This window comes from Vulpes vulpes, chromosome 11, assembly GCF_048418805.1.
Source record: "Vulpes vulpes isolate BD-2025 chromosome 11, VulVul3, whole genome shotgun sequence".
Classification (NCBI taxonomy): domain Eukaryota; kingdom Metazoa; phylum Chordata; class Mammalia; order Carnivora; family Canidae; genus Vulpes; species Vulpes vulpes.
The window spans coordinates 59,085,163-59,098,668 of record NC_132790.1 but is presented as its reverse complement, the minus strand read 5'-3'; the positions used below and the strand labels follow the sequence as shown (position 1 = coordinate 59,098,668).

The 13,506-nt window shown below is 54.7% G+C and overlaps 1 protein-coding gene across 9 annotated transcripts in view; it reads left to right on the top strand.

The window, feature by feature from the left end:
* SCN5A (sodium voltage-gated channel alpha subunit 5) overlaps positions 1-13,506 on the top strand; it is a 97,421-nt gene that overhangs the window by 22,100 nt on the left and 61,815 nt on the right. For 5 of the 9 annotated variants that reach the window (XM_072726488.1, XM_072726492.1, XM_072726490.1 and 2 more), the window contains exons 4-6: positions 4,875-4,964; positions 6,133-6,261; positions 12,398-12,489. In XM_072726488.1, the coding sequence (XP_072582589.1) occupies positions 4,875-4,964; positions 6,133-6,261; positions 12,398-12,489 (311 nt within the window). Of the gene's footprint in view, positions 1-4,874; positions 4,965-6,132; positions 6,262-12,397; positions 12,490-12,624; positions 12,717-13,506 lie in introns of all 9 variants that reach the window. The other 4 variants (XM_072726491.1, XM_072726487.1, XM_072726489.1 and 1 more) reach the window with 1 other exon arrangement.

Here is a 13,506-nt window from a genome sequence, read left to right as displayed (position 1 = left end):
TCCAGTGTGAAGCCTAGGAATCCCCAAACTGTCCGCGCATTTTTTTTTCTTAATTGAAATATAATTCACGTACCACACAACCTACCGTTTTTAAGCGTACAATTGAGTAGATTTTAGTATATTCCTATGGTGGTGCAACCATCACCACTCTCTAATTCCAGAATATATCATCACCCCAAAAAGGAATCCCGTGCCCATTATCAGTCGCTGTGAATTTTGAATGCATACAGATTCTGTGTTTCAAATAATGAACTCTCGCTCTGCTTACATTCTCTTGTATGGTGATGGGGAAAAAAAAGCCCACATAACATAAAATTTACTATCCTAGCCATTTTGAAGTGTACAGTTGAGTGGTGTTTACTATGTGCATATTGTCATGTAGCAAATCTCCAGCACTTTTGCATCTTGCAAAACTGAAAATCTTTACCCATGATTAGTTTACATTTTCATATCCATTCAGACACCTCCTGAGCCACACATGCAGTTATGTGTTAGACCCTTTGGAGAGGGCAAGGGGCCAAAGACAAATTTAGGAAGGAGCAGGAGGGCAGCGCCTGCTCTCAAGGAAGAAAACCCACTCACTACTAATGATGCAGGCACTCACGGCGACATGCTAGTGGCTTTTTCTCTGTGCTCCATGCTTGCAGTGCATCCCTGGGAAGTGGCCTAAAAAGTAAATATGGGTATGTAGAATTATTTTTTCCAATGTATTTTTGTTATAATCCTGCAGAATGTGTTCCTGCCAGGATTAAATAAAAGAAACCAACTGAACTCCCAATTCCACTGCAGTCACATTCAGAGAGGCCTCACGTTCACACGGAGCAGCTTTCTGCCTTCCTGGGTGCACAGGATCTGTTCACAAAATCCACCCACGTTTCTCTAGCAGATTCAAATGGGCAATCAAACCACATGTTTGTGTGTGTTTGTGTGAGTGTGTGTGTGTGTGTGCATGTTCATTGAATGGCACAAATATATGAAAATGCCCCCCACGGCATCCCTTCTGTTTGAGAGCATTTTTTTTTTTTTGACTCCTTGGGATCCAAAGACAGGCAGGCCAAGTTTCAGGCATTCCCCGCCACCCATGCAGACAGTCCTTACTGGCATTTTCATAATGAGGCTGGGAGTGGGTGTTGGGGCACAATGACACCACAGGATTGAAGATGTTCAGCTGAGCTCCACCTAGAGAGCTGGCCTTTGCCTCTGCCCATATGTGGGGCCAGCTCAGTCATCAACCTGAGACTGCCAGGCAGTGCAAACAGGTGTGCCCTGGCCTGGGGTACACTTGACTCATCTCTCTGGTATTGGCCTACTGCTGAGCTCCATGGGGGACCTGGGGATGCTTTGAGCAGAATCATGCACCTCTAGGTAGGAGGAGACCACACACATACAGGAATGACCATCCACGGGGTCAAGAGAGCCAGGCAGGGCTTCCAGCAGTCAAGGACCCCCAGAGTCTAGAGTTTGCTGCACCTTCCAGCACTCAAGGGCCTCCAGAGTCTAGAGTTTGCTGCACCTCACCTTAACCTGTTACTATGTCTAGAAAAGCCAGAACCCAGGCAGGCAGCTCCTGTCATTTCCCAGGATGGGCCCCAGGTCCTGGCTGGCAGCACTTAGAAGGGCTGTCTACTTTGGCTCTTCCCTAAGTCTTGCTGCTAGAGTTCAGCTCACCTGAACTCCAGCCAAATCTTTTGGCCCAGAGCAGCCTGTTCACACTGCTGTTTTCTGCCCAAGGGTCTTTTCTTCGCTCTAGTGAGAGCACTGAGAGGGGTCTCCCCCAGTCAGCCCACCTTGCCTCATCACCCTGACCAGTTGTGCTGATAGGTTGCTGAAGGAACCCTGCCCAGCATTGGGTGCCTGTCTAAATGCCTCCTCCTCCAGGAAGCCTTCCTGCCCAGCCAGAGACTGGTCTGGTTTCTCATAATATCCCATCTTGAAGCTGTTCAGATGCCTCCTGTCTCCCACCCAGGGCCAGGCACACATGCTCTTTAGGTTTATTCTTTAAAATAATGAACAGTTTCATCCCTCCCCTGGGTGGCAGTCTGCTCACACTTTACAAAACCTTTCACTCATTGGTTTACTGCCCTGTGAATGGTAGAAGTCAAGTTTGGGGTAGCATTTCCCCCTGAAGCAGGGTAACTCCCCCCAGCCCTTTGGTCTGGAGGCAGAGAGACTGACCCTTGGTATCATCATGCAGAGACAGTGTAGCAGCAGGGCTCAGTGTGGGGGTCCCGAGCTGGCCAGCCCGGGGCTCTGAGCTGGGCTGTGCCATTGACCAGCCTTGTACCGACAGTGTGTGACTGCTGCAACAAATGACCACAAACGTGGTTTAAGACAACAAAAATTTATTATCTTAGAGTTCTGGAGGTCAGAAATCCAAGAAGTTCTCACTGAGCTAAAATCGGGGTATTGGCGGGGCTGCGTTCCTCTCTGGAGGCACTAGGGGAGAATCTGTTCCTAGTCTTCCCCAGTCTCTAGAGTCTGTGCAGACTCCTTGGCTTGTGGCACCCCCATGTGCAAAGCCAGCAACTCCTGGTGCAATTATCCCACAGACATCCAACCCTCCTGCCTGCCTCTTTGACTTAGAAGGACGCTGTGCTGACATTGGGCCCACTCAGACAATCCAAGGTGCTCTCCCATCTCAAGACCCTGAATTTAATCACATCCATAAATTCCTTTTGCTGAAGAAATTAGCATTTGTGATTGTCAGGGATGAAGATGTGGTTGGGGTGGGCGGGGTGGGTACTGTTTCTCTCCCTGTTATAGTAACCTCCTGTCTGACCTTGTGCCTCAGTCTCTTCATGAACAAAATGGAGACAAATCCTCCCCACACACACACACTGCCCTTGGGTTGTTGGGAGAATTGAATTAGTTAATGGTTACAGAGAACAGAGCCTGGCACCTAGGAAGGGCTCAATAAATATTTGCTCTTAGGGTCATTACTTTCATATTTCAGGAATCACCTGGGATCCACAGTAGTGGATCTGGCCAGGTGGGGGTACGGGAGAGGGCAGTGAATAAAGCTGGTTGAGGGGCATATTAACTGTCTGCCCAGTAAGGACAGCCTTGGCACAGAGCCTGGGCGTAGGGAACATGTGCGTGTGTAAGGGAGAAGGGAGTGAGTCTCAGCCATGGAGACCTGCCCACAGGCAGAGGGATGGGCCACTTTCAAGCTGAGGGACATCCCCCTACACACACCTGGGCCTAGAGAGGTGTCCTCCCACCAGGGAGGAATCAGGGCTTCATGGAGCGATGGCCTCTGAGCTGAGCAGCTCTGCTATAGCTGAGGGAGGTTCCCAAAGCCTGATCCTCTTTCATCTCAGGTGAGAAATTGGAGAATTCATTATAAACTGGGGGTGGGGCTTCGCATGCTATTTCCTGATCCCCTGGATTCCCTAGCAGGAGGACTGAGTGTGGAGGGCATGCATCTAGATCCTTTGAGAGGACTCCCTCCCCTCCTCTCTCTCCCCAGATGGGACAGCATCACTGTCTCCCAGAAGTCAGCACCCCAGCTAAGCCCAGTCTCTAGGCTGACTGCACTGGTCTCCCCCTCAGACCTGAGGCCCCGCCAGGCCGTAGAAAAGGGTGGAGCTCTACTAGGGAGGAAAGAGGCAGGCCCCTAGGGCTCAATTACTTCAGCTCCCTGGCAGCCGGAGGGATTCTCAGGCGGGCAGCTGCTGCTTGCAGAGCTGGGACTGGGGCCACATCGTGAGCCTGGGGGCAGCCACCGGGCACAGGAAGCCCAGCCTCTCTTCTTGGGCTGAGGAGGGAATTTGTGAGAGCAGCAGGGTGTCTGTTCTGGCTCAGGCCCCTTGGAGGTGCCCTAGCCCCTACGCGGCCCAAGGTCTGCCCCTTGCTCCTCTGTAGGTCTGGCAGAGATGAGAGGGACCCATGGGGGTTAGTCAGAGCTCCATCCAGCTTGAAGCAGCAGAGAAGGAGCCAGAGAGTCAGGGATCAGACAAGCCTGAGGCAGTTCAGTTCAAGACCAGAGGCCCAGAAGTATGCCCACAACACAGTCCTGACATCTGAAGAGTTCCCCTTCTGGGGGGTGGGGGTGGGGGGAACAAATAGGCATTGACATTGAGGGATCAGCAGCACACTTAAAGAGAGATGATGCCCCATGCCCGGGGGTGTGGTCACCTAGGGATGGAGCAGCGTGCTTAGAGGGGGTGCTCCTGCCCAGAGAGGATGCTCATTCTGAGGGATGCCCCTGCTCAGAGGGGGTTCCCCAGCTGAGGAGTTTCCTGAAGGGAGAGGAGGAGAGCAGGAGGTGGAGCACGTGTGAAGGGCAGGAGGCAGTACTAGAAGCCATCTCCTGTGCCGTCTGGGTCGGTATGTCCTGACAGGGTGTATAAGTTTGGGCAGCAGAACACTCCTTCAGAGAAGTCCTGAGCCAAAGGTGAAAAGCCTCTGGGAAGGGAGGGGAGAGAACTGGGAGCCCCACTGTCCTCTCCCCCCAGCAGTAACCCCTGAGGAACAGCTTCTAAATCCCGCCTCCTTCTCGTGGGGCTAAGGACGGCACTCCCCCATGGCTGTGGGTAAAAGCCTTTGTGGTCCGAGGGTCTTCCTCCCTGCCCTCCAGGACCCTGTGTGGGACTCTGCTAATGGTGTGGTGTCTGGTGGCTGGCCCCCAAAGAGGCTACGGAGCAGGGCAGGGGTCCGGCCGCCAGTGCCGGGCAGAGGACAGGGCTGGCCTCAGTGAGGAGTTGTTGGCAGGGACTGGCCTGCCAGACCCTGGCAGGGTCTGTCCCCTCGGAGCCCCTGTCTCGTTCACCTGGCAGCACTGGCATGGCAGTGACAACCCCGGGGACAGAACCCTATGGCAGGAGAGGCCTGGCTGGCCCGCTGCACACGGCTTTCCTTGACACCAGCGCTACGCTATTCAGTATGCTCATCATGTGCACCATCCTGACCAACTGCGTGTTCATGGCCCAGCACGACCCTCCACCCTGGACCAAGTATGTCGAGTGAGTATCTTAAGGCCTCAGTAGCCTGCCCCTCCCTCCCTTCTTTCCCATTCCATACTGTGGCCCCAGAAGTCACCCCTGAAGTCACCGGCAGGACTTGCCCACCTGGAGAGACCTTGGCCCAGCCCCTTCCCTCTCTGGCCACTCCTGGTGCTGCCAGCTTCTTGCCTTGAGGATGAAGCTCTTTGGGTTAGCAAAAATGGGAGATACCCTCCTGACCCACCCTGAAGAGCACTGGGCCCATCAGAGTAGGCTCTGAAAGAAAACCCTGATAATTTATCAAGAACTTAGTGTGTGCCAGGCACACCTTATCCAATGGGATGTGGCCGGGGGTATAGCAGCTGGGCAAGGCCCAGGGCTGGCCCCACTTCAGGACTACCTCTGCGGCCTCCAGTGACCCTTTGCATGGTTTACTTCCAGGCCATCCTTCTCAAATGAAAAGTACCTTACCCACAAGTTTTAAACAGACCTGGTGGGCCCTTGGGGCGTTTGGTTTGTTTTCAGGGAATGGATGGAACATCAGGGACAGCCTCTCTCACCAGAGTGGCTTGTCTTGTGGCTGTGTTCGCACAGGATCATCAGTGCATCGGGGATGAGGGAAGCAGCGCCGGTGTGGCCGGCTCCCATCCCAGTCCGTGGGCCACGGTCCTGGCATCTAGGCATCAGGATTCTTCAGGCCACCCCGCCCAGCCTCAGGTGTTAGACCCTCAGCCCCCTTTCCAAGCCCCCGCAGGTAGCTGAGCATGGACCATGCTTCTGTCACTAGCTGCTGAGGACCCACAAGCGAGGGTGAGGGAGTGATAATGATCTGAGTGGCCTTACAGGGTAGACCCAGTGGCCACCATTTGCCTGTGTGCATGGCCCCCCAGGCTGGGGTGAGGAGAGAAGTTGAGGGTTTTTCTCATGCCAAAATAAGCAGGAGGGAAAATGCAAAATTCGGGTGCATGGCGAGCACTCAGCAATGCTGAGTAAACGTGTGAAGATGAAATAATTAGTCCAATGTTTGGACCAACGCTCCAGCTCTGCCATGGGGCGTGGCCGAGGGTCTCGTGTGAGGGCTCCTTAAGAAAGGAGCTACACAGGCCTCCTGCTTGCGTGTGAGGAGCCTGGCCAATCTGGCCCGCGGGCAGCAGCCTCCCTGAGAAACCTTGCGGGTCTCTCCTCCCAGGTACACCTTCACTGCCATTTACACCTTTGAGTCTCTGGTCAAGATTCTGGCTCGAGGCTTCTGCCTGCATGCGTTCACCTTCCTCCGGGACCCGTGGAATTGGCTAGACTTCAGTGTGATAGTCATGGCGTAAGTACCTTGCTCTCTGCGCCGTACTGTGCCATGCCATGCCGTAGTAAGGAATGTGTGCATCACCTCTGGCCCTGGGCCACCACCGGGCCCTCTCCCCACTGCTGCAGTCGGCATGCCTCTCTACAAGTGGCTGTAGAGCAGCCCACCTTACTGCTGTGGCAAGAGGGAGACAGGATGGGGGCCCCAGCTCACATGGTGGGCTGTGGAGGTCAGGCCCGCTGGCTCATCTGTGGCTCCATGGCAGCCCTGTGCTCCGCAGACATCATTACGATTCTGGCTTAGCATCCTCTGTCCTTTCTACCGAGGAAACCAATGTTACAATCCAAAACCTCTGGACCACTATGAACAATGACCTGGGTTCCAAGGTGATTAAGAATGAATCAGCAGAAAAGAGAAGGAGTGTGGAAAAGACCGGGCAACCCTAGGAGCCCATGCCAGGCACACCAGCACATCTGCCTCCACTCACTCCACGTTTGGCACATTCTAAGGCACCCAGTCACTGACATGATCCAGTGGGTCGTCACACCAGCCAGAGAGGTATCTTGGATGGGGATTCCTTGTCCCCATTTTACAGATGACAAAACAGATGCCAAGGACACCCAAGGAGCCTGCCAGAGAGTGAATGTGAATACCCCTGGCCTGCTGCCATGCAGGCTGGGGCCCCACTTTCTTGTCTAAAAAGAGCCCCTCACTGAGGCTGGGTGGAGGCATTCCCCTCAAGATGTGTCAGCAATGGGTGCTGTGCTGTGTTCTGACAGGGATGACTGATCAGGGTAGGCCTCCTGTGCAGGAGCTGTGGCCAGGGCTTAGCCATCAAACCCTTTCGGAAAGCCTGATGTGTGTGCAGGGCTGGGCACCACACATTGGCAGGGAGCAGAGCTGGTGAGGGCAACACTCCCTGCCCATGCAGAGCAACTTGTAGAAGGACAGTGTTGGCCTAGGTGGTATCAGAGGTTTGGTTCAGTTCTCACTTTCTAGGATTCTCGGATTCACTAAATCTACCTGTTTGTGACAAGATCTGCCTCACCCCAGACATGAGCAGCCCTGCTGTGAGCTCAGCCATGCGGGGGGAAGAGAAGGGAGAGTAGGCAGCCAGACCGTGCTGATGGGGTGCTTTCTAGTTAAGTGGAGAGTCTGATGGTTAGAAGATGCATCCAGGACCTGGTTTCTAGGTGCTCTGCTTGTAAGCTGACTCCAGCCCACCATTTTACAGGTGGGGAAACTGAGGCTCAGATGCTGCCACTTGCCCAAAGCCAGTGTAGACGTAGGCCTGGCCAGAGCTAAGTGAGCAAGGGAGAGTGTAGTGGACGGAAAGGCAGAGTGCGGGGAGGGGGGAGGCAGGGGGGCGGGGGACAGACTTGTGGCTTGGCAGGCTGTGGTAAGAGCCCAGGGTGGCAGGAGCCACCAGTGGTTGAGAGCAGGGAGTAACTTGACCTGAGCTACGTATTATAAGTTTACCCAGCAGCTGGGGGGCTATTTTAGTAGCCAGGAGAGAGATGGCTGGGACATCTCTCTCAGAGAGTTTAAGTAGAAAAGCTATGGGACACGGTCAGATTTTGGATGTACTTTGAGGGTAGAGCTGATAGGACACCCTAAAGTGGTTTTGGCCTGAACAGCTGGGTGAACAGCATTACCATTCACTAAAATGGAGGATGAAGGGAGGAGCTGGTAGAGGGAAGGAGAGAGGGAATCAAGAGTCTAGATTGGAATGCATTAAATTTGAAAGCATCCAGGGTGAGATACAGAATAGGCAACTGGATATTCCAGTCTGGAGTTCAGGAAAGAGGTCCGAGGTAGAGATATATATTTAGAAGCCATCAGGGTGCAGATGAGACTTGCAGCCAGGAGACCGGATGAGTGAATCATCTAGAGTGAGCACGGCCAGAGAAGGGACGGTGCCTGGGAACTGTACCACGGGAGGCTCCAACATCTCGAGGTCAGGAAAGAAGGGGTGAGCCGAGGAGTCTGGAGGGCACTGCCGTGGTGGGTGGGGGAAGGCCTAGGCAGAGGACTGTCCTGAAAGTGAAAGCCAGCTCAGGAGCATGACTCCACTCGAAAGATGTCCTGAGGAGGCTGAAGACATCCAAGGCATCGACCATGGCAGTCACGACGTGACACCCCTGAGGACCGTGATGCCGCTGATGGCCTTGACCGGACATGGTGGGGGACATACACCTGATGAGATAGGGCTCAAGAGACGGGACCAAGTATAGACATTTGGCTTGTGGAGTTAGCTGTAAACCTTGAAAATAGAATGCTGGGGGCTGGAGAAAATGGGCAGGGGAGAACTTCTAAAGACAGGAGGTGTCTTTGTAAGGGGGTGGGCACAATCCAGGATAGAAGAGAAGCCCGATGATGGAGGGGGCGGGTTGCAGGAGCAAAGCCCTTGAGCTGGCCTGAGGGCTGGGAATCACGGGCCCAGGTGGAGCACTGGCCTTAAGAGCACCGAAGGCAGAATTTCGAGTGGGTTGGTAGAGTCGATAATGAGAGAGGAGAATTTCTCTCCTGATTGCTTCAATTTTCTCCATGGTAAGATGCAGGATCATCAGCTGAGACCACAGAGTAGGGAGGCGTGTCCGGGGTCTGTGTCTTTCCTATCTTCCCATTCCAGAACCTGAGCAGGACTGTGTCACAGCAGCGATACCCCCAGACCCTGGGTCCCCTGCCTAATAGTAGGAGCCAGGCATTGGCCTGTCTTCAGCCCATGCCTCTGGGAGATGCTCTGTGTGACCTCAGGCCTTCAGTGAGTCCTGCTGTCTTGTCCCATGAGAGAATCTCTGTCTCAATCCCCACGGGATCCCATGGGGAACCGCTTCTTCCGCTTGGAATCACAGAGCAGGTGTGCCTTCCTCAGCAAGGCTTGCCTGCCTTCACTCTGTACGAGAACCAGGGGTAACAAAGCAGAACAGACTCACAGGCCAGCAGACTATTTCCAAGTCCTGGGTGTCTCACAGAAACTGGCAACCCACTTCCCCTGGGGCTGCATGGACCCACTGGAACGTCAAGTTTCTGCTCTGGGCTGGGTTGGCCTGGCAGCTCTGATTGGTGGTGGCCCTGCCTTAGGACAAAAAAACGGCTCCCCTGGTAATGCAGTGGAATGCATCCTGCTATGGTCAGAATGGCTCGATAATGGGGACGGGGCTCCTAGAATCATTGAAGGAGCCTGGGGTGGCAGAAACCATCCATTCACTGAAACTCCCCCTCCTCCATTTCACAGATGGGGAACTGAGGCTTGCCCACAATTAGGGAATGAATCAGCAGTCGCGTCGGAACTAGAACAGGTCTCCTTGCTCGAGAGGCACCCCAGGGCTGATGTTTCCACCTGAACCCCCCCCAACTCAGTGTAGAGATGGTGGGAGGGTTGGGGTTGCCAGGAGGCCTGCCAGGCAACCCTCTCGCCAGAGTTCTTCCTGGGGCCCCTCCCGGCTGGGCATTACCTGCCAGTTAGCACGGCCTCCCACCTCCAGGGGTTGTTATGGAAACTGAACCTAGAGGGGAAGGGAGGGAAGGCAGCCGGGAGAGGGTGGGCTCTACCTCTGCCCAGCAGCCCAGAAGGGGCCTTGTGATGCAACAGGAGAGCTGCGCAGGAAGATGGGGGCGGAGCAGGAGGAAGGCCGGGGTCTCCTGCCTCTGGGTTCCTCAGCTTCCAAGAGGGCTTCTCCCTGCCCTCCGGCTGGGGTGCTAGATGAGGCTCACTTACCGGCCTCTGCTCTTTCTGTGTCAGCCCCGTGATCCGCCAACTCAGCCGTCTGCCCCTACACAGTAGCTTGGCCAGAGCAGAAGGAGCAGAATGGCTTGGAGGAACGTTTTGCCAGCCTGACAGGGGCAGAGCTTGAGCCCCAGCCTGGCCCCTGCTGCAGCTGGCCCTTTCCCAGATACAGGGTCTCTTAGGACACATCCCAGGGCCCTGAGAAAGGCCTTACTGGGGCTCTAGGGCCCCCACATGGGAAGCAGCCAGGCCAAAGGTTCTGAACCAAGTAAAAACGGCAGCAGCCCCCATGGCACAGACATGCAGAGCACTCGCCCAGCCCTGTGTCTCACCTTCGAGACTTCCTACTTGTCAGGACTGCCCTCCCACATGTGTCCTGACCTCACAAACACCCTACCACCAGCCCCACTCCTGTTCTCAGCCACTCAAGCCAGCCTCACAAGCCTGCTGCGAACACACACTTGGGATCTTGGCTTCTCTGAGCTTAGCACCAGCTGCTGAGGAGGCGGACCATGAATGGAGGGCAAGCCTGGGGGTGTGGGAAGGCGGGTTCTACAGTAGGACAGGCAGAGACACAGGATCCGAGCTGCAGACATGCAGGACTTCACTGGAGATGGGAGGGGGAGACAGGGTCTGTGAGGGACAAGAGGGGAGAAGAAAGGACAGCCGGTTCCCTCCAATTTGCACAATGCTCTGATCACTCCCTGTGACCAGAAGAGACTGGTGTCACAGGCCATGCTTATTTGTCTGGCAGCAGGAAATGGGGCCCAGAGCCACCAGCAGGCTGGACCCATAGCTTGCATGTGATGGCAACATCAGCAGTGTTCTGAGCTAAACCTGACAGTCTTATGGCAGCACCATATCTGGATGGAAAGTGAAACCTGAGAAGAATGTGGGACAGAAATTTGAGGATCTGAGTCATCACAGAGAATGGAATAGCCATTAAAAGCAGAGAGGGAGCTTGGACCAAATTAATAGGTGTGTATGGGCCAGAATAAGGGAGGTGACTTGTACTCTTCATCGGGAGTTTATAAGCTGACGTGAGTCCAGAGGAAAGAATGGAAACCACACAAAAAGAATCTGGTGTAGCCAGAAGAAAAGCTCTGAGGATGTGTCTGCTAATTTCTCACCTCTGAAGGGATGTGGCAAGTGAGGAGGGAGCAGGCACGGACCACAGGACCCCATGAAGATGGAAGGGCCCCATGAGTGGACATAGAGGAAGTTGGTGTCAGCCCAGTGTCAGAGCCAGAACAGGCAGGACCTACCTCCCTCCAGGACATTGAGTCTCTTGACATAGCCTACAAGTTCTTCCCTGCGGGAACCCACAGCTTAAAAGCAGATTCAGAAGCTCTGAGCAAAGTAGAAGGGCCTGGGGGTCCAGACTGACTGGCAGAGTGAGTCCAGCTGCACTATCCACCCACCCATGACACTTACCCAGGCCCGCTGGTTTGCCATCCTGGGTCTGATGTCACTCAGATACCAGGTCAGACACACTTGGTTAAAAAATCAGACATCCTGAGTCCACTGTCCTTTGTTAAACATCAGACGCCTTCACTTAAATGTCAGCCATCCTGGATGTGAAATCTTTGGTTAAATATCACAAGTCACTTGCCACTGTCCCGATGGTTCTGGTCACACACCGTCCACCCAGCTCTTAGACATTCTGGTCACATGGCCCATTCATGCATGTCCTCACACTCTGCTCAGGCAGCAGCCTGCCCCCCAGAATCCGACCCCTTCCTCCTGTGCCTATGAAGACCACAGGCGGATGACTGTCCGTGTTGTAGGATGGAACGTCTCTCCCACTCAGCCCTGCTGAGACCTCCCTCCTGAGGTCACTCCTCTTGTGAAGACTCAAGGCCATCCTTGGGGGTCTCTGGAGGTCTTGGGATGAGACTGAGGGGGACTGGGCCCCCAGAGACCCAGCTATGCCTCCGTGATGGTCTCAACCAGGCCTTAAGGCTCCACAGATTGGGGTAGCTGGGCACCAGCTGATCACAGACGACTGATGGATGATACAGAGCAAAGCTGGGACCGGAACCCCGCCTTGGCATCACTGTCACCCAGCCTGACATCTTGGAAGACCGTTTCCCTATTCACCTTGCTGTGTCTCCAGCCATAGTCCCCGCCGTGTGGTTTCATGTCGCCATCCCGCAGGGCATAGACAAGAAGGCAGAGCACCGGTTATTCGCAGGACCGTCACCAAGAGAGCCGCCTCCCGTGTGGAGGCCTCCTGTGTAGACGTCCCTAGGTCATGTCGCGAGGGCCTGGTGTCAGGAGGGTGGAGAGGAGGAAGCAGACACCCGGGAGGCCTGGGCATCCGCAGCACCCCCTGCCCGAGGGAGAGGGGGAGGGGGAGTGGGTGGGGCGGGCAGGCCAAGGTGCTCCTTTACGATTCCCAATAACTGTGGTTTGATTCTGCAGGTATGTATCAGAAAATATAAAACTAGGCAATTTGTCGGCTCTTCGAACTTTCAGGGTCCTGAGAGCTCTAAAAACTATTTCGGTTATCCCAGGTAAGATGCCCGGACTCGCCTCTCGGATCTCAGCTACAAGTGACTCTCTCTCTGTCTCCCCTCCTCCCCTCCCCTACCGTGTGTCTCCTGCTGGCGTGTCGTCACTGTCCCGTGTGTGACTTTCCCCTGTTACAGATACACAACAGAATTTGTGGACCTGGGCAATGTGTCAGCCTTACGTACCTTCCGAGTCCTCCGGGCCCTGAAAACTATATCAGTCATTTCAGGTGAAAATCAGGTTAAACGCCAAGGCTGGAGGGACTCACGCAGGCCTTCCCAGCCCCCCCGGGCCTGAGGCGACCCTGGGGAAGGCCCCTCCGAATGTGCCTGTCACCAGAATACCTTCCCCAGAGCTTGGTGGCGGGGGTCCGGCGGCGGCGGCGGACGTGGCTGGCCCCTCAGAGCTTCCCGAGATGATTCGGGATGCCCCCCCCCAAGCAAAGCCTGCTCTCAGAGAGGCTGGGGGGACACCTGGCTCCCATGGCAGGGCCTGTATCGAACCCAGATTCTTCCCAAGATAATGATGTCCTTCCCAAACTGAGCTCAGTGCTTTGAATAGCGAAAAGCTTGCGTGTGGATTGCTTCAGCCAGAAGCATCATCCTCCAATAAGGAAACCAAAGAACTGGGTTTGAGGCAAACCACACGCGCGCGCGCGCACACACACACACACACACACACAATAAAAAAGGAAAACTCAGGGCTGAATGCCTAGTCCCTGCATTGTGTCCCCTCTTGGTGACAAAGGCACAGCCGCCACCGCCACCGCCTCCTTTTGTGAAACAGAGTGTATTCTGCGGACAGGTGTCATCGGGCCTTGGCGTCTACCAGCCCTCGCTGCATGGTGCGGTAGAGGTATAGCAAACCGTGCATGGTAGCCTCAGGAAGCAGTTCTCCTTGACAGATGTTGGCAATTGCACCCGGGAATTCTAAGCCCGAATGGCCTCTCTAGAAAGCCGGTCTACCCCATCCATCCAGGAAAGTTCTCAAAAGGCTTATGATGATTTCATGGCCCACAG